Consider the following 20102-nt stretch of genomic DNA (forward strand, 5'->3'; position numbering starts at 1 on the left):
TACAATTCAGAATAGCCACATTCCGATCCAAAAGTAATCTGAAATGCCAAGCAAGGCATATGGATTCGGATGTTAATACCAAGTAACTTCTGCACAAATGTAGAGTGTTATCTGTTTCTGTACTTACACCTTTATAGTTACATTGGAAATGGTGCACTGTTCAGCTTCATGCTCCATCCAACCTGTGCCTTATCAGATCAACATATGCTCAAGATGGACACTGCAGGTGGGATTTTATGGCCTCACTCGACCCGAGACCGGAAAATTACGCTCGAGGTCAACAGATATTTCCATTGTCCATCCCTCGCTTATGGCGGGTAAGCGGGGTGGTAAAATTCTGGCAAACGTGTTCAAACTATGGGCTCATTAAATGGGTTGCTGTATTGGACACTCCACATTGTTTAAGTTTATTGATTAGCGTCACAAGTTGGCTCAAATTAACAGTGCAGTGTAAAAATCTAAATGCAGATCTAAATCAAGATCTAATAAATGTAGATAAAACATGAATCACAATATTAATAGCAATTGTCTTTTCCAGCAAATCTATTGATTTTCATCTGTACTGTTCCTGGCTGCACCAGTTAAGCAGTGTTGATTTGGGGAATGTTTTACCTACTGCAGCCAAATCAGTTTGAGGGAAGCAGTTCTGTGCTGACAGGCACTAGCCAGCCTGTTTCTTCTGCATATAGCCCTCCCTCCTCCGGACTTCAGTTCTGAGAACCTCATGGTGGGGTGAACAATGGAACTGAGCCATCTGACAAGTACAATAACAATCAAGTTACAGAAATTGATCTCTCTGGCACAAGGCCACCATTGTATGTTAGGACCGTAGAGAGCTGAGCTGAGATCCACTTCCCCAGGCAGATTAAAATGGAGCTGTAACTGTTCTTTAATCTCAAATGGTAGAAAGAAGGTGTGCACCTTCCCATATGTTTATTAATGTACGCCAGCTGCTACTTCATGGTTTAAAGATTACAGATGGATACAACCCAGGAATAATCTATGAGAAGACTCCCCCCAACACCGCTTGTACCACCACCAACCCTCACCCGCTCATAGTGGTGTCATAATCTGGATAAACTGGGTCGACTTTCACTCCTCTAAAACTGCTTTTAACTGGAAACTAAAGCACAAGACCAAGTGACAGGGAGTGACTGAGGTCTTAATAACTACGCAGCTGCTTCCCTTTATTACACAACTATTACAGAATAATTTGATGGATTAGCATGCCCTTTGAAAATTCTTAACAACAATCATTACGTTCATGCCAATGAATAATTACTTACTTTCCAAAATAAACTTGACCCTCATTCTTTTACTAGCATATGAATTTAAAATAGTATGAAATGTTAAGATAAAACGGCAAACAATATTTCTGACACAGGAAAGGGTTCAAACTGGCCAAGAATTTGGCCCTATTGTTTGTCTAATCATTTTTTTTAGTTCTTTACCCCAACGAAGATCCAAGCAATATTCACTTGATGTTTGTCTTTGATTGATATCTAATCAGACGTGTGTTGCAGAAGCATGAGATTTCAGTTGCGCCAGGAGAGTCCAGTTTTAATGATGTGACCTTTCTACACAGTTGAGGAGTCTCCTGCAGCTAACACACAGAACCCTTGTGGACTAGTAATAGCACAAACACTTCCTCTGGAATGGGTTTAAGGGCATGTGGCACCACAATGGAGCAAATTTAATTTTTTTTTACTCGTATTGGCTATGATTCAAGTATCCTTTGCACAAAAATGCTGGCTTTAGTTTGTCCCTCTAAATACTAATTACTACAATGCACAAAATAATCAATTTTGGAAATGAACATGAAGTTACAATCAAAATGGAAAAGTTTACATGTTCCCTATAGGGGTATCTGGAAGTGATTTGCAGATTGCAATCCAAGGTGGTTCAGATTCAGAACAGTACAGACCTGGGATATTAAATATGTAGAGCCCCCACTTCAAATGAATTTTGCGCTGACAATTTTGATGCAAGGTCACAGATCACAAACATTAACTATTTCTCTCTGCCTAACTTGCTGAGTATTTCCAGCATTTTGTTCTAATTTCAGACTTCCAGCATTCGCAGTACTTTGCTCTTGTGAAATCTACATTGTGTCAATGTGAAATTTTATTTGTCCTTTTACTGTTTAATAAAGATATCTGGTAGTTAAATTCAAAATTACCATCTAATATTGTGTAATTTTGTCAACTCATGAAATCACTGAGGATTACACAGAGGCACAGGGTGAAACTAGTAAGCTGAAGTCAACGAAATTCATGGCATGCCATTAAATTTAGTGAGGTGAGTTAAAGTGTTTTCCAGAGGACAGGGAGTGACGGTTCACCTACAGTGGGGCTGACACCACACACCAAAAGAAATGTCTATAATTTAAAAACAAAAGCAAAGCAACATCTTTAACTAAATAGCTAAAGAAACGGAGGGAATAAGATGGAACACATTTTTATGCTACAAGTGGTTAGGATTTAGATCGCACTGCCTGATGGGGCGGTGGATCTGAGCCCGGGAGTGAGACTAACTTGATTTCTCTTCAGAATAGCCAGCTCAGATTCAGTGAGACAAAGGGCTTCAAGTGTAAGGCACTTACTGCTGTTGAATGACTGCAGCAGAAAGTGCGATGATGGTGAGCAGTAAGAGACTTCATACTACTTATTCATTCAACAGGAAAAGCAAGCCCACTGTCAAAATACTCAGGTGTGCTCAGCTCTACATGATCAATGCTATAAAAAGAAAGTCACAAACATAATATGTTTGGTTCTGTAATAAGAACATAAGAAATAGGAGGAGTAGGCCATCTGGCCCTTCGAGCCTGCCCCGCCATTCAATAAGATCATGGCTGATCTGTCGTGGCCCAGTTCCACATTCCCGCCCTCTCCCCATAACCCTTAATCCCCTCTCTTATCAAAAACCCATCAACCCGCGTCTTAAAAATATTTAGCGAGGTAGCCTCCACCACTTCAACGGGCAGAGAATTCCAGAGATTCACCACCCTTTGAGTGAAGAAATTCTTCCTCAACTCCGTTCTAAACCGCCCCCCCTTTATCTTGAGGCTGTGCCCCCTAGTCCTACTATCCTTTCTGAGCAGGAAGAGTCTCTCCACCTCTATCCTATCCATCCCATTCATCATCTTATACGTCTCAATGAGATCTCCCCTCATTCTTCTAAACTCCGAGTACAAGCCTAGTTTATTCAACCTCTCCTCATAGCTCAACCCCCTCAACTCCGGCATCAGCCTAGTAAGTCTCCTCTGCACTCCCTCCAAGGCCAAAATATCCTTGCGTAAGTACCGCGCCCAAAACTGCACACAGTACTCCAGCTGCGGCCTCACCAATGCCCTATATAGCCACAGCAAGACCTCCCTACTTTTATATTCAATCCCCCGCGCTATGAAGGCCAGCATCCCATTCGCCTTCCTGACCACCTGCTGCACCTGCAAGCTGGGTTTTTGCGACTCATGCACAAGGACCCCGAGGTCCCTTTGCACCGTCGCCTGCTGCAGTTTTTCTCCACGTAAGTAATAATCCTTCCTACCAAACCTTTAAACAAATAAACCGTGAACAAGCAACTCGCCCTGCCTCTTATTACTGCATCCGAAACTTCCCCTTCCCCTTTCTTCCTTCTGGAAGGTGGTACACAGTTCCATGGACACTGGTTTCTGATATCCTTAGCATACAGCTTTTCTTTATACATTTGTACTGACCATGAGGATCAACAGTTTATTTTGCCGAAGTGTAGCTGTGTCCTTACCAGATGTGAATATAGGACTTGCTGGGCAGGAAGTGGAACTCCTTCCAATTTCTCCTTCCCTTCCTAAATCAGGGGTACTGATGCCAAATACAATTTTCCCAGTGCATTCGGAACTGCATCAAATTAACTCAGCACCAACTAAACATTGATTCTGGGCCTACACCAGGCCTGTATTCCTTCCACATCACACCGGGCAATAAATTCCTGCACTGATTAAGTAGCTCATCAGGTACCTGTGCCTTTAATTTCTGCTTATTTCTATTCAAACTCTCTGTACTCTGTGTTCCCATGACCTGCCCTGATCTGTTTCAACTTTCAAGTCAGTCACATGTCAGTATGCATACCGGCCTTCAGAAGATGTTCATGTCTTTCCCCAGCATCGATGCCCACTCAACATCAATTGTTCAGTTGTCATGGTAACACATCAGTAAATTGTACAAACCTGTCGAGTGAGTGCCAGTGAATTGCTCGATCCAAGGCCAAGTTATTGTAATTAATGTCTGCTTAAATTTTCAAGCTTTTACTGAAAAGCCAAAAGATAATTATTGGCATTTCCAGTACGAACGTTTTGAATATCCTAGATTTACTACAGTAAATAAACCTGCCAAGAAGCATAAAAAGCAACAGCGCATTTAGTTGGAAACTCATATAGCACAAATATTGCCATTAAGTTAAAAGAATGAAGAGTATGACACAAGATGAGAGTAGCTCAATAACAAATCTGGGTCCAAGTCCAGTCTGATTTATGGACCTAATTTCACTTTCCACGTACCATAATCATAATAAATGGCGGAGCAGCTCGAAGGACTAAATGGCCTATCCTTGCTGCTATTTTCTATGTTTCGTGCACATTTCAGTTACTTTAGTCTCAGGCCCCAGAAGATATTACAAAATATTAATAAGTTATTTTCACCACTAAATTGAGCAGTGTGTTATGTTTCACAAACTTCTTTCACTCTGGAGAAAAATGTCAATTGCTGTGGACCTCAAAGAAACTTTAATTAAAGTAATAGACTGGCTGCAGGGAACTGCAAACAGCAGTATCTCCCAGTAGCATTCCTCAAATCTGCTTCATATAAAGCAGCAAATGGAGCAGGGTTCTATTATGGAAACTTGGCAAAATGTCTAAAGGGAAAGCTTAGGAACACATCAATTGGATAACAGGAGGAAAGCAACTCATGCATCATTGCAATGCCTCAAGCATTGTTGATGCTTGGAACATCTAGGTACTGTTGATATTTGGGAGAAGTCCAAGTGTGTATAGCAATAATCAACAAAGCCAGTACAAGTTGAGCTACTTGGTAAAAACAGTAAAGAAACAGTCAAATGGGGGCTATGATCAGGGTTTAGAGGAATCACAACAGAAAGTGACACAGGAGGAGGCCATTTGGCCCATGGTGTCTATACCAACACTTTGAAAAAAAATCATTCAATTAGTCCCACTCCCCAAGAGAACTCCCTCAATCAGGGGGTCAGAGGCATTAGGATCCCAAATGGATGGATAAACCAAATGGCCTTCCTCATCTAAAATTACTTCCTGATTCAGATACCGACTGGAAAGTTAAAGTGGCATTTAATTGTATAGGAAGGAACAACTGTGCAAACTCTGTCTTCACAGGTTAAAAAAAACTTTGTGTAACCACCGTCAGTGCCTCTGTGTACAACAGACCAAGCCAACAGTTCAATGACTTTTTAGAATACAACATTTCTTATTTACCCACTGTATCACCACTGTGCTTAAAAATAATGGAATAATTTTTAAAGGAATTTAGAGTGATATAATAACAAACATCCATAGGATTCCACATTACTTGAGCATTTTTCACTGTTGCACCATGGTCAAGTTAAGCATGGCAACAAACTCAAGTTAAGTGTGCTGACACTATGGAGTAGGGAGAGTGGCCATCAAGTTTTGGTAACTTTTACAAACTGCTTTAACTTGGCCTTTTGTGTTAGGCCTTTATGTATTCTAAAGCAAGTGTTGCATGGTCATATTCTGTTGATTTTTTTTTGAACCAGCTGCTTATCTAAAAGCAATACAAAATGAACAGAACAGATACTTGGGAAAAAAAACAGGAATGTGGAAGTGACTTGTCTTCATGGGTGCCCCTCACTTTCAATGTAAGGAACAATGTGTTCTGTACAGCGTGTACCTTTACAAGTACAAAGTCAAGCAGGTGGGAAAGCTCCAATTTCTCTCCTTCTGATAAACAAGCTTTACCCTCATGATCACTTATTATCTAATTTTTCCCGTCAATCCTACCTGCAAGTGTGTGGGTTAAACATCTACTTCACAATCATTTGACAATACAGCAGCTACTGTGTGCATTGCAGAAACTCTCCATTCACCTGACGAAGGGGCAGACCCTGAAAGCTTGCGAGTCTACTATCAAATAAATCGGTTGGACTTCAACCTGGTGTTGTCAGACTTCTTATTGCATTGCAGGGATCCAGTAATCTTGGCCTCTTTCTCAAACTGTGGGGAACCCCCGAAGTTCCACATGCTGTTGCCATGTAGCAATGCAGCTGAAATTGGCAACTTGCTAACTGATGAAGGGACAGACAGAAACTCAAATCTCAGCACACACATCACAGGTAATACACTGCCCTTCGTTCAGCCACCATAAAGAATCTGATTTCCCTTCATCCCTGCTGTGGTTTCCTTGTTTTTTGAAAAGTTGTTTGAACGCTACTGCTGTGATCAGGGAACTTGCAGGGACATGTTAAATTGCAAAGGGCAACAGCATGAGACGTCAATTCATTAACCAAAGGTGCTTCAGCAGTCTTGCCACTGCAGCCATTAACTTACTTCCCTCAGAAGGGCTGCTACAATTCCAAGACAGCTTCTCCAACAACAGCACTCAGGCAAAACAATTCTATGAACATCAACAAAGGAAGGACACAAGGATCATGCAAGCATCTGCATAGTAGAAGGAGGATCCTGCTGCACAGACACACTGTAGCCCTCCATAATGCCTCTGCAGAAATGCTGCAATCTGTTGTTTGCAGCAAATTGAGTTAACAAGGGCAGGCACTGAGAATCATGTAGGTTTGGATACAGATGGTAAAATTCATGGCTCACGTAACCAAGGTTTCGATGGGTGAAAAGGCGGGGTAGAAGCCAGCACTGCATCAGTCCGAGAATCAAGTTTGATTCCTAATTGCCTACTTTATATTTTAAAACCAGTTGCCCAGTTTGTTTCTGTGTACAGGAGTGCCAATTGGAACCTGTGACCTGAGTAGCTTACTCTCTGGATTTCAGAGTGTTAAATCCTGCTCCAAGTATCTAAATTCAATAAATTTTATTAAAAGAGTGTTGAAAACGTACCCACTACTTTCATAGCTTTACAGGTTTGCACAAAAATTCTCTCTGCACGACAGTTCTGCCGTGTAATTAATGAACACATTCAACCATTATCGAGATATGGTGCAAGGTGACCGGAGCTGGGAACTGAATATTCGGAGTACTTGACATTTCAGCAGCAGAGGGAGAAAGGAAAAGCAGTCGGGGGTGGTTCTGCTTATAAAGGATGATATTCATCAATTAGTGAGAAATGATCAATGGTTCAGGAGATTAAAATGTACGATCAGTTTGAATAAAGATAAGAATAGCAAGGGAAAGAAGTCACTGTCGGGAATAGCTTAAAGGTCCCCTAACATTAGCAATAAGAACATAAGAACATAAGAAATAGGAGCAGGAGTAGGCCATCTAGCCCTTCGAGCCTGCCCCGCCATTCAATAAGATCATGGCTGATCTGTTGTAGCTCAGTTCCACTTTCCCGCCCTCTCCCCATAACCCTTAATCCCCTCTCTTATCAAGAACCCATCAACCCGCTTCTTAAAAATATTTAGCGAGGCAGCCTCCACCACTTCAACGGGCAGAGAATTCCAGAGATTCACCACCCTTTGAGTGAAGAAGTTCCTCCTCAACTCCGTTCTAAACCGCCTCCCCTTTATCTTGAGGCTGTGCCCCCTAGTCCTACTGTCTTTTTTGAGCGGGAAGGACAAAGTATGCATCAAGAAATAATGGGGGCCTATAGAAAGATACTGCAATAATGGTGAGCAGCTTTTAGCTTCATGCAGATTGGATAAATCAACTGGCAAAGATAGCCTTGAGGACGCGATCATAAAAGTGTATTTGGGACAGGTTCTTAGAACAAAACAACCAGGGGAACAGGCTGTTTTAGGGTCTGGTAATGTATAATGAGACAGGCTAATTATTGATTTCAAAATAAAGGATCCTCTTAGGAAGAGTGATCATACCATAATTTCATGTTCAGTTCGAGGGCAGCTAACTTGAGTCTGAAACTGGTGCCTTAAAGCTAAATAACGTCAAAGTATGAAGATAAAGCTGACTAAAGCGAACTGAGGAAATAGATTAAAAGGTTAGAAAGCAGTAATAAACAGTGGCAGACATTTATGAAGATATTTCATACCCATGATCCCAACAAAAATATACTCCATTATGAAAGAAGTCTACAAAAAGGGTGAATCATCTATGGCTTAGTAAGGAGTTACGGTTGGCATGAAATTGAAAGGATAAGCATACAATGTTGCAAAGGTTAAAGATAGGCCGGAAGATCAGGAAAGTCTTAGAAACCTGCAATGAATGATTAAAAATAAGAGGAAAAATAACTAGCAAGAAAAACGACAGACAGTAAGAGATACTGAGTTGTAAGGAGAGGCTGGATAGACTGAGACTTTTTTCTCTGGAGCGTAGGAGGCTGAGAGGTGGTCTGTAAAATAATGAGGGGTATAGATCAGCTAGATAGGGAGTCTAAAACTGGAGGACATGGGTTTAAAATGAGAGTGGAGAGATGCAAAAGTGTCCAGAGGGGTAATTGTTTCACACAGAGGGCAGTGAATATCTGGAACAAGTTGTCAGAGATAGTAGTAGAGGTGGGTACAATTTTCCCTTTTAAAAAGCATTTAGATAGTTAAATGGATACAATGGGTATAGAGGAATATAGGCCAAATGCTGGCAATTGGAATTAGCTTAGGGGTTTTAAAAAAAAGGGCAGCATGGACAAGTTGGGCCGAAGGGCCTGTTTCCATGCTGCAAATCTCTATGACTCTATTCTATAAGTATATAGAAAGGAAGAGAGTAGCTAAAGTGAGCATTGGTCTCTTAGAGGATAAGTCTGGGGAATTAAAATTGGGAAACAAGGATATAGCAGAGACTTTGAATTAATATTTTGTATTGTCCTTTATAATAGAAGATACTAAAATTTCTCAGTAATAGCAGAAAACCATGGGGATAAAAAGAAGGGAGGAACTTGCAGACAATTATCAGCAGAGAAAAAGTACTAGGAACACGAATGGGATTAAAGACTTACAAGATCCCTGGATCTGATGGCCTGCATTTTAGTGCCTTAAATGTGGGTAAAGAGATTGTGGCTGCATTCGTTGCAATCTTTCAAAAATTCTGTGGATTCTGTAAAGGTCCCAGTGGACTGGAAAAACATAAATGAAACACCTTAAAGAAAGGAACGAGGCAGAAAGCAGGAAACCATAGGCTAGTCATTTGTTACTAGGAAAATACTGGAGTTCATTAATAAGGAAGTAGTAGCAGGATAAGAAAATCACAATATAAATCAGGCAGAGTCAACATTGTTTTGTGAAAGGGAAATAATGTTTGACAAATTTATTACAGTCCTTTCAGGATATAACAAGCAGCGTCGATAGTGGGGAATGAGTAGATATAGCATATTTGAATTTCCAGAAAACATTTGATAAGGTGTCACAAGAAAAGTTACTGCACAAATAAGAGCTCATTGTACTGGGAGCAATACATCAGCATGGGCAAAAGATTAGTTGGCTAATAAAGAATTGGAATAAATGGGCCATTCTAGGTTGACAAACTGTAACTAGTATGCTGCCAGAGAGATCAGTGCTGGGGTCTCAATTATTTACAATCTGTATTAATAACCTGGATGAAAGGACCATTTGCATTGTAGCCAAATTTGCTTACGATACCAAGATAAATGTTAAAGCAAACTAGAGTCTGCAAAGGGATAAAGAAAGGTTACGTGAGTGGGCAAAAAAAAATGACAAGAGTTAGTATATAGTTAGACAATGTTATCTACTTTGGTGGGAAGAAGAGTCAAATAAAAACATGAGAGGGTTGGCTTATGAGGAGAGACTATGTAGACTGGGACTATACTCATTGAAATTCAGAAGAATGAGGGGAGATCTTATAAGAACATAAAAGATTATGAAGGGAATAGATAAAATAGGAGCAGTGAATTTGTTTCCACTGGTACTTGAAACCAGAACTAGGAGACATGGCCTCAAAATAAGGGGGAACAGATTTAGGACTGAGTTAAGGAGAAACTTCTTCACACAAAGGGTTGTGAATCGGTGGAATTCCCTGCCCAGTGAAGTAGTTGAGGCTACCTCATTGAATGTTCTTAAGGCAAGGATAGATACATTTTTGAACAGTAAGGAATGAAGGATTATGGTGAGCGGGTGGGTAAGTGGAGTGAGTCCACAAAAAAAATCAGCCATGATCTTATTGAATGGCAGATCAAGCTCGAGGGGCCAGATGGCCCACTCCTGCTTCTCGTTCTTATGTTTTCATCAAGCATGAAAGGTTACCATCAGGTACAGGAAGTAATTAGGAAAGCAAATGGAATGCTGCCCTTCATTGCAAAGGGGTTAGGGTATAAATTTAGGGAGTTTTGCCACGTGTATCACAATGATGGAGAAAAAATATCTCGAATTATGTTTGTATATTGGAATTTTACATAAGATGTGTGTTATAAAAATGGACACACCAGCCAAAAATGGCCACGGATGTAAATTCTGGGTGTGTAAATTTAGTCACTGTCCAAATTTCTCTGGTGTGAGTGATACTGCGAGAAAGACAATATAATATCACACCCTCCTTCCAGAGGGGACATATCAAATATACAAAAGCTATACAGAAACTAACAGCCATCTCCTCTGCAGATAACGGTAGCATATCATCTCAGCATGATTGATATCCAGTAAGTAATGCCCCAGACTAATGTGTGGATTTGAGCCTTCCAGGAAGAGAGATGAGACTGGGAAAAAAGCCAACTGCAAAACTTGGTCAGTGTGGACTAGTGTTGGGTGTGTCAGTGTGTGACACAGCAACAAGGGCAGCAGCAGAACCTGTGGTTCTGACAGGCAAAAAAAATACATGTCTTGATCTTTCTGATTGCTGAAGCAAGCAAAGTTACAACCATAAAGGAAGCAAGGCATTGTCAGCTAAAATGCAGAATTATTCAACTGAAGTCAGCACTACTGGAATCACGAATCTTAAATGGCTCCAACATTGCACCATCTACTCCTCATAGGCAAGCCAATGACAGATTTGCACGAAATTTTAAAACGTATTTTTGGACTCAATTCTAGTCTGTGTGAATGCATGCGCTTTATTATTTTTCTCATGTTTAGTAGCTGATAAACTCACTAACTCAAGAAAGCTGGTTAAATAGGATACTTTTGAAGTATAATTACATTTGGACATGGTAATAGTATTTGCAAGGGAAGGGATCCTTTTTGAAGTAATCTTGTTGTGACCAACCAAGTGGTTGTATAAAGAAAGTGAGCCAGTTCATCCCGCCACAAGACGGCATAACAATTTGGGGGCATCCCATCCAGAGGAATCTTGTCCGGGATATGGGGACCTCACCTGGGGACCAGTTGTAACAACTTAGGTATGGTCCTATTAATACCCTAGAGTACTGTGTGGTCTCCTTATTTCAGGGATATGTTTGCATTGGATACAATTCAGAGAAGGTTGACCAGGTTCATTTCTGGGATGGAGGGACGGTCTTGAGGAAAGATCGAGTCTGCACTCATTTGAAGCTAGAAGAATAAGAGGTGACCTTCTTGAAGCATATCGGGAGGGGGGTGGGGTGCATGATAGGATAGATGCTGAGAGGATGTTATCCCTCAAGGGATAATAAGAGGGCACAGTTTCAGAGTAAGGGGTTGCCCATTTGTGATGGGGGTGAGGAGGAATTTCTTCTCTGAGGGTCATGAATCTTTAGAATTCTCCACATTCCAGAGCTGTGGAGACTGGGTCATTGAATATGTTCAAGGCTCAGACAGACAAACTCTTGAAACTGTTGGGGTTCTGGGCAACATGCAGAACATTGGAGTTGGGGCAATCAGATCAGCTGTGATCTTACTGAACAAAGCAATCGAGAGGCCTATGTTCTTACGTAAATAGTCTGACATACGATAGCTATGAAGAACAGTCACATTTTGTTTCTCTCTCTCTACAAATGCTGCAAGCCCTGAATATTCCAGCACTCTCTTTTTATTTCAATTATGTAACTGTTCTACTGTTGAAACGAAACTTTTAGTCAAGTTTAACGCCGCACTGGGATCCAGATTTCTAAAAAATGAAACGAACAGTGATTTGATTTTAAAACAATAATTGCCTGTGAATTTGATTTGATTCATCATTGTCACATGTATTAACATAGTGAAAACTGTTTCTTACGCGTTTTATAGACAAAGCATACCGTTCATAGAGAAGGAAACAAGACAGTGCAGAATGTAGTGTTACGGTCATTGCTAGGGTGAAGATCAAGCTTTCATAAGAATTTCAACAAAGTGCCCAGCAAACCTCGTAGAATCCCGACAGTACAGAAGGAGGCCATTCGGTCCATCAAGTCTGTACTAACCTCAATCTCACGCAGGCCCTATTCCTATAACCCCATACATTTACTCTGCTAATCCCCCTGACATGAGGGTCAATTTTAGCACGGCTAATCAATCTAACCTGCACATTTTTGGACTGTGGGAGGAAATCGGAGCACCCGGAGGAAAGACATGGGGAAAAGTGCAAACACCGCACAGACAGTGACCCGAGGACAGAATTGAACCCAGGTTTCTGGCGCTGTGAGGTAATAGTGCTAACCACTGATGCCACACCTCTAATGCTTTCTACAGCACGTCTTAAACCACACGAGCATAGTCAAGATCGACACAGTCATTCATGATACATCTCTCCTGTGAAACATTGACACTTGTGTTCAGTAGCATACAAACTGTTGGCAGTCTCACAATTCTCTCTCTCTCGGTACCAGTTACCAAATCAAACCTGCTTTGAATGATGATCTTTCCTCTGAGGTTTCATTTAAAACCCAAGGTCGTTGTGATAAATAGTGCTTGGCTTTACTTCTTAAATTTGCTTGTGTAACAAAGTTTTCATTTAGAAAATATTTGGCATGGATCTTCCCAGGGTTGGAGAGAGAGCCAAAACACCAACCTCCCTCAAAACACATGAACATGAATTGTCCTAAACAATTACAGCTTTAACAAGAACTTTTCAATTTAATAGAACAACAGGCCTGCCTCAAGGACAGCTGTGCTGCTGTAAACGAGATGACAATATAAAAGGTAAATGTACACCAATGACACGACTGATTGCAAGCCTCTTGAAATGCCTCCAGATTGCTATGACTCTGCTCTCAGCTTGCCCATAAGAGGACAATAACGCAGTTTTCACCAACATCAGAAAAGAATAGTGACAAGAATGGTGAATTTGTGGATGCTTGGCTAACAGTCAATCTTCAAATCTAGGGTCTCAGATTTTAATAATTTGTTCTGTAGAAATGAAATTGGTTCAAACTGGAGGCGTTCTCAAATGCTGCATGTAGGCTTGCAAATAAAATTATTGTACCTGCATAAACTTATTTTCGATAAACTCCTCTTCCAATCAGCTGATCTCAAAATCAATTCTGGTCTAATGACATTGATAGTATAGGCTGTGAGAACCTAGCAACCTGAACTTACCTTGCACACTGTGCCTCTGTGGTTTTATTTATTCAATCGTGGACATTAACGTTGTTGGTTTGGCCAGCAATTATTGCCCATCCTTAATTGCCTAAGAGCTGTTCAGAGTAAACCACACTGCTATGGCTCTGGAGTCATATGTAGGTCAGCCCAGGTAAGGACGGCAGATTTCCTTCCTTAAAGGGCATTAGTGAACCAGATGGGTTTTTCTGACAGTCGACAATGGTTTCATAGTCATCAGTAGATTCTTACTTTTATTACATTCAAATTCCAACATTTGCTGTAGTGGGATTTGTACCAGGGTCCCCAGAACATCATCTGAATTTCTGGATCAATAGTCGAGTGATAGTACCATTGGGTCATCACTCCGCTGTTGCTTATACTATATACCTGCATGATTCAGTGCTGCTTCTTCCTGCTCTTCAGAGCTAGAAGGCTCAGGAATACCACTGTGTGGCAGGTGTGCACTAGCATGCAAGCTGCATGAACGGACAGTCTAAAACATTGATGTCAACCTTTGTACAGAAAAGTGATCTTTCAATGGTTGCTCAGCGAGGCTTCAACAGAATAATTAGTTGCCAGCCCCAGTCCTCCTAAATTTAGTCTAACTTGGAATCAAACCACTGAAATATCGAAAATACGTTGGGATCCAAATGAAGAACAACTCAAGGAATGAAACTCTGGAAACGGTTAAACCAGCTCTTTTTAAATAATGCGTAGCAAAAAAAAATGTTTATTTCAAACACCTTTCTGGCAAGGCTGGAATTATCCAGTCCTACTTTTCTTGAAACAATGGATCACCTCCATCAACCACAACTCAATAAAGCGGCATTTTTTAACGTTATTTCACAGAATAGTTAAGAATCCATCAAAATGGTGTTGGATGGGGGTGACATATCAGCAATAATAGCTGGTTTCAAAGAACAAAGAAAAGTACAGCACAGGAATAGGCCTCTCTGCCCTTTGAGCCTGCGCCGATCATGATGCCCTAACTAAACGTAAAAAAAAATCTTCTGTCCTTACTCGGTCCACATCCTTCTATTCCCTCCCTATTCATGCACCCAACAGGATGCCTCTTAAATGTTGCTAATGTGCTTGCCTCCACAACCTCCTCTGCCAGCACATTCCAAGCACCCACCACTCTGCATGAAAAACATCCCCCACACATCTCCCTTAAACTTTCTCCCTCTCACCTTGAACCTGTGCCCCCTTGAAATTGACACTTCCATTCTAGGAAGTGACTTCTGACTGTCTGCCCTGTCTATGCCTCTCAATTTTGTAGGCTTCTATCAGGTCTCCCCAGCCTGTCTTTCCAGTGAAAACAAGCCTAGTTTCTTTCTCCTTCCTGTCCCCACCACCCAACTGTCCCCTTCCAGGACATTTGTATACCAGTTCGGTTTTTGTGACAATCAGCCACAATCCCATTAAATAGCAGAGTAGGCTCAAGGGGCCGAACAGCCTCCTCCTGTTCCTATTTCTCATGGTCTTAAATGAAGTGGTGGAGGCTGCCTCGCTAAATATTTTTAAGACGCGGGTTGATGGGTTTTTGATAGGAGAGGGGATTAAGGGTTATGGGGAGAGGGCGGGAAAGTGGAACTGAGCAGCGACAGATCAGCCATGATCTTATTGAATGGCGGGGCAGGCTCGAAGGGCTGGATGGCCTACTCCTGCTCCTATTTCTTATGTTCTTATCTCAATCATTTTAAAAAGCACAATTAAATGACTCCTTACTCTTCTACATTAAAGGAAATAATGTTTAAAAACAAAATGACACTGGCAAAGGACTAGAAGCAGACAGTTGTTACATCTTCTTTAGTAGGAAACTGCCTGAAACAGGAGGCTCAGGAAGGGTCATGAAATAAAACACAGAATAAAAATCTAATCTCATCACGTATAACAGATGCAGGATCAGAATCAATAATGTACTAACATAAACCAAGCAATAGTGAACAGATTACAATGTCTCCCGCCCCTCAAAAAATACTTGTTTTATCAATTTGTGCAGGAAGCTCTTATTGCTTTTAATCTAATCAGAAGCAATAGCACAGAATTTAACCATGCGATGCTTACTTGAAATGTAGGTCCTTGAAAGTGAAATGGGTTTCTACAATGCCTGTAGTCTTGACTCTGGTTCGCAGCACATCCTGCTGGGTCGGGATGTAATCAGATCGCGCTATCCTTTCAAGATCATTCAGATAACTGCAAAAGAATAAAATTAAAAGCACTCAATTAATAATTATCAACTGATTATAACAGCAATAGCCAGAACATAAAAAAGGCACCGTACATTTTCACGGAAGGCCTACTTTTCAGTACAAGAGACCTCAACATGACATGAGTTCATCATTTTGGCAGTAACACTAGAGAGATTGGTAAGTGAAAGACAGATTTTTTTCACAAGGGAATACATTCAAACATACTTTTGGAAACAGCCTAATGGCTAATTATTGTAACACTGGTTAGGAACATAGGAATTAGGGGCAGAAGCAAGTAAATATAGCCCATTGAATTAGATCATGGCCAATCTCTCCCTGGTCTCAAATACACCTCCCCACCTGTTCCCCATATCCCTTTATCTATCTCCCTCTTGAAACCATTCAGCAATTTAGACTCCACCGCACTATGGGGCAGCGAGTTCCACATATTCACCACTCCCTGCAAGTAGTAGTTCCCCCTCATCTCAGTTTTAAATCTACCGCCTCTCAACCTATACCCATGACCTCTTGCTCGAGATTGCCCTATAAGAAACATTTGGTCTACGTTTACTTTATCAATCCCTTTTAAAATTTTAAATACCTCAATCAAATCCCCTCCCATCTTTCTAAATTCCAGCAAGTACAAGCCCAAATTGTTTAACCTCTCTTCATAAGTCAACTCTTTCATTCCTGGAACGAATATGGTGAATCTCCTCTGAACTGTCTAAAATGCACCACATCCTTCCTCAAATAAGGAGGCCAAAACTCCCGTAATTTTTTTTAAAATGGTAAAAAATTGCAGCATACTTCTGTGCAGAGGGACCTGAGTGTCCCTGTGCACGAGTCCCAAAAAGTTGGTTTGCAGGTGCACCAGGTAATTAAGAAAGCAAATGGAATTTTGTCCTTCATTGCAAGAGGGATGGAGTTTACAAACAGGGAGATTGTGTTGCAACTCTATAAAGGTACTGGTGAGACTACACCTGGAGCACTGAGTACAGTTTTGGTCTCCTTATTTGAGAAAGGACATACCGGCACTGGAGCTGGTGCAGAGGAGACTCACTAGGTTGATTCCGGAGTTGAGAAGGTTGGCTTATGAGAAGAGACTGAGTAGATAGGGACTATACTCACTGGAATTCAGAAGAACGAGGGGAGATCTTTTAGAAACATACAAAATTATGAAGGGAATAGATAAAATAGAAGCAGGGAGGTTTGTTCCACTGGCAGGTGAAACTAGAAGTAGGGGACATGGCCTCAAAATAAGGAGGGAGCAGATTTAGGACTGAGTTGAGGAGGAATTTCTTCACACAAAGGGTTGTGAATCTGTGGAAATCCCTGCCCAGTGAAGCAGTTGAGGCTACCCCATTGAATGTTTTTAAGGTAAGGATAGATACATTTTTGAACAGTAAAGGAATTAAGGGTTATAATGTGCGGGCGAGTAAATGGAGCTGAGTCCATGAAAAGATCAGCAATGATCTTATTGAACGGCAGAGCAGGCTCAAGGGACCAGATGGCCTAATCCTGCTCTAGTTCTTATGTTATGTTCTTGAAACTGGACACTGCAAAGTTCATCCGACCTTCCTCAATGTCCAGGGCTGGGAGAGGCAGAAGAGAGAGAAATAATAGAGGTTAGGAAAAGATACCGCAGCCCATCAGCAGTCTTATTTCTTCTTTCCTTATCTCCCAGGAAGATGCTCAATCTCAGACAGTTTGAGAAGAAAATACCTGATGGATCAAGGTCAATACCTCAATCATTGGGAAAATCAAACTGCAACATCATAGGCAAACTGATCCACTTCAAGGCGAGAAGTGGGAGTTGCGTCAACGTCTTGAAAGAAGTGAAGTCAAGAGTTCACATTCTTCACTATAACATATGGAGAAAGCATTAAGATTTTCCCAACAGGAAAGGGAGAATATTGGGGGAAAACACTTAGGATTTTCCATTTTTTTGCAGATAGGTTCAAGAGAACATTTGTTTAAATTAGTGAAGCAGTTGAGGCTATCCCATTGAATGTTCTTAAGGCAAGGATAGATAAATTTTTGAACAGTAAAGGAATTAAGGGTTATGGTGAGCAGGCGGGTAAGTGGCGTTGAGTCCATAAAAAAATCAGCTATAATCTTATTGAATGGCGGAGCAGGCTCAAGGGGCCAGAAGGCCTAATCCTGCTCCTAGTTCTTAATGTTTATGTTCTTAAATCTGGAAAAGGTACTTTGGGTAACAAGGCTGATGGTGTAACTGATGTGAACAAAGAAATAACTGTTAGATGTACAAAGAGTTAATCCTGCCAAAGCAAATAGACTTCTACTGCATAAACAAATATGCATGACAATTAACCAGCATTATCAACAGTTCTCTCACTAGCCATTTCAGTGAAAATACAAGGACCGATGAGAAACGAACACTTCAGCCTTCAGCATCACACCCTTGGTCCACACATGACTTTGAGGAATCCATCCCTCTAAACAATGACAGCTGACAAAAATAAACATTGGAAATTGTGTGTCATTGCACAGCCCATCCACCATCAATGATACTCGGATAACTTTTGCAATTAAGAAGCAACTTTCATACTTCCAAGGTCAGTTGATCATTACAGATGCAATAATCTGAATGGCATGCACAATTCTGTTATCACCAAACTTTTATGAGATGTGTATACATTCCCTGCACTGAAGCATGATTGGGGTAGAGAGTGATGTAAGGGAGCACCGCAGCTCATTTGCATTCAGCAAAGTTTCACAAATAGCAATGAGCTGGAAAAGCCACTTGTATTAATTTTGGCTGATAGCTAAATGTTGAATTGTGTACAGTTCTGGTCATCGTATTATAGAAAGGTTACTATTAAACTAGAAAGAGTGCAGAAAACTAGGATGCTACTGGGACTTGATGTTACAAGGAGAGGCTAGATAGACTGGGACTTTTTTCTCTGCAGCATAGGAGGCTGATCTTACAGAGGTCTATAAAATAATGAGGGACATAGATCAGCTAGATAGTCAATATCTTTTCCCAAAGGTAGGGGGGGATCTAAAACTAGAGGGCATAGATTTAAGGTGAGAAGGAAGAGATACAAAAGGGTCCAGAGGGAATGGTTTTTCCACACAGAGGGTGGTGAGTGTTTGGAACAAGCTGCCAGAGGTTCTAGTAAAGGCAGGTATAATTTTGTCTTTTAAAAAGCGTTTATACCCACCTTGCCCATGTAAGTGTCTAGAGGGATATGGGCCAAACACGAGCAATTGCAACTATTTTAGGGGTTAAAAAAAGGCAGCATGGACAAGTTGGGCCAAAGGGCCTGTTTCCATGCCATAAACTTCTATGACTCTATGAGGATGCAAGAAACTCCCAATGATTTTCTTCAAGAAGTGCTAGGGAATTGGCTATATTCACCTTAGGTGGCAAAGAGGTCATCGTACCTGAAAAACACATCTCTAAAAGAGCCAGTACATTTGTATTGCACCAGAATGTCAGAAAAACCTTTTTGACTATGGAGGTGAAAATGTTTCCACTGAGAATTTTCAACATGCCTCAAGTTGCCAATCTCACAATGCCATTAGAAAGGGTTGGCAGAATGAGTGCAGACAGGAACTTTCACAAGACAAAACTGATCAAGTTTCTACTATGAAGTTAAGTGATGGGGGTGGGGGGATCTTGCAGGCATTTTATTTTGGTCTGTACACAGTCATTTGTCTGCACAAGATAGAACAAAGTATAATGATATAACAGCGAGTTATTAAACTTCCAACTCCCCAAAACTTGTCCATCATCTACAAGGTATGAGTCAGGAGTATGACGGCATACTCTCCACTTGTCTGGGTGAGTGCAGCTCCAACAAACACTGAACAAGTCAATACCATTCAGGACAAAGCAGCCCACCAGACTGACACCCTATCTACCACGCTCAACATTCACTCCCTCCACCACCAGCACACAGTTGCAGCACTGTGCATCTACAAGATGCACTTCTCCTTCAACAGAACCTCCCTAATCCATTACATTTACCAAATCTAACTCCCTTCCTAACACCTGTATGGGTATACGTTCACCACATGGACTGCAAGAAGTCATCACACCATTACCTTAAGGATGATTAAAGGCTGGCATCAAATGTTGACTTTACCAGTGATGCTCACTTCCTTGAAAGAATTAAGAGCTCAATTAATAAAACTAAAGATACATTTAGGAGAACAGCTCCTTCCCCATTCATTTCCTGTATAAATTTACAACTCCATTGAAAGCCAACAGTTTAGCAATTTATTTTAACAAAAACTGGGACAGGCCGTGTTGACCTTTTCCTATCTATCGTTTTCATGTTTACACATGATGCTTGGTTCAACTGGTGATGAACATGCTGAATGAAACCCTTGAGATTTCAC

The 20102-nt window shown here is 41.0% G+C and overlaps 1 protein-coding gene across 1 annotated transcript in view; it reads right to left on the reverse strand.

The window, feature by feature from the left end:
* LOC145335738 (guanine nucleotide-binding protein G(i) subunit alpha-2) overlaps positions 1-20102 on the reverse strand; it is a 238938-nt gene that overhangs the window by 48739 nt on the left and 170097 nt on the right. The window contains exon 5 of the mRNA XM_080181461.1: positions 15610-15738. Within this exon, the coding sequence (XP_080037587.1) occupies positions 15610-15738 (129 nt within the window). The remainder of the gene's footprint in view (positions 1-15609; positions 15739-20102) is intronic.

Source organism: Carcharhinus amblyrhynchos, chromosome 3 (genome assembly GCF_965287045.1).
Source record: "Carcharhinus amblyrhynchos chromosome 3, sCarAmb.v2.hapA, whole genome shotgun sequence".
Classification (NCBI taxonomy): domain Eukaryota; kingdom Metazoa; phylum Chordata; class Chondrichthyes; order Carcharhiniformes; family Carcharhinidae; genus Carcharhinus; species Carcharhinus amblyrhynchos.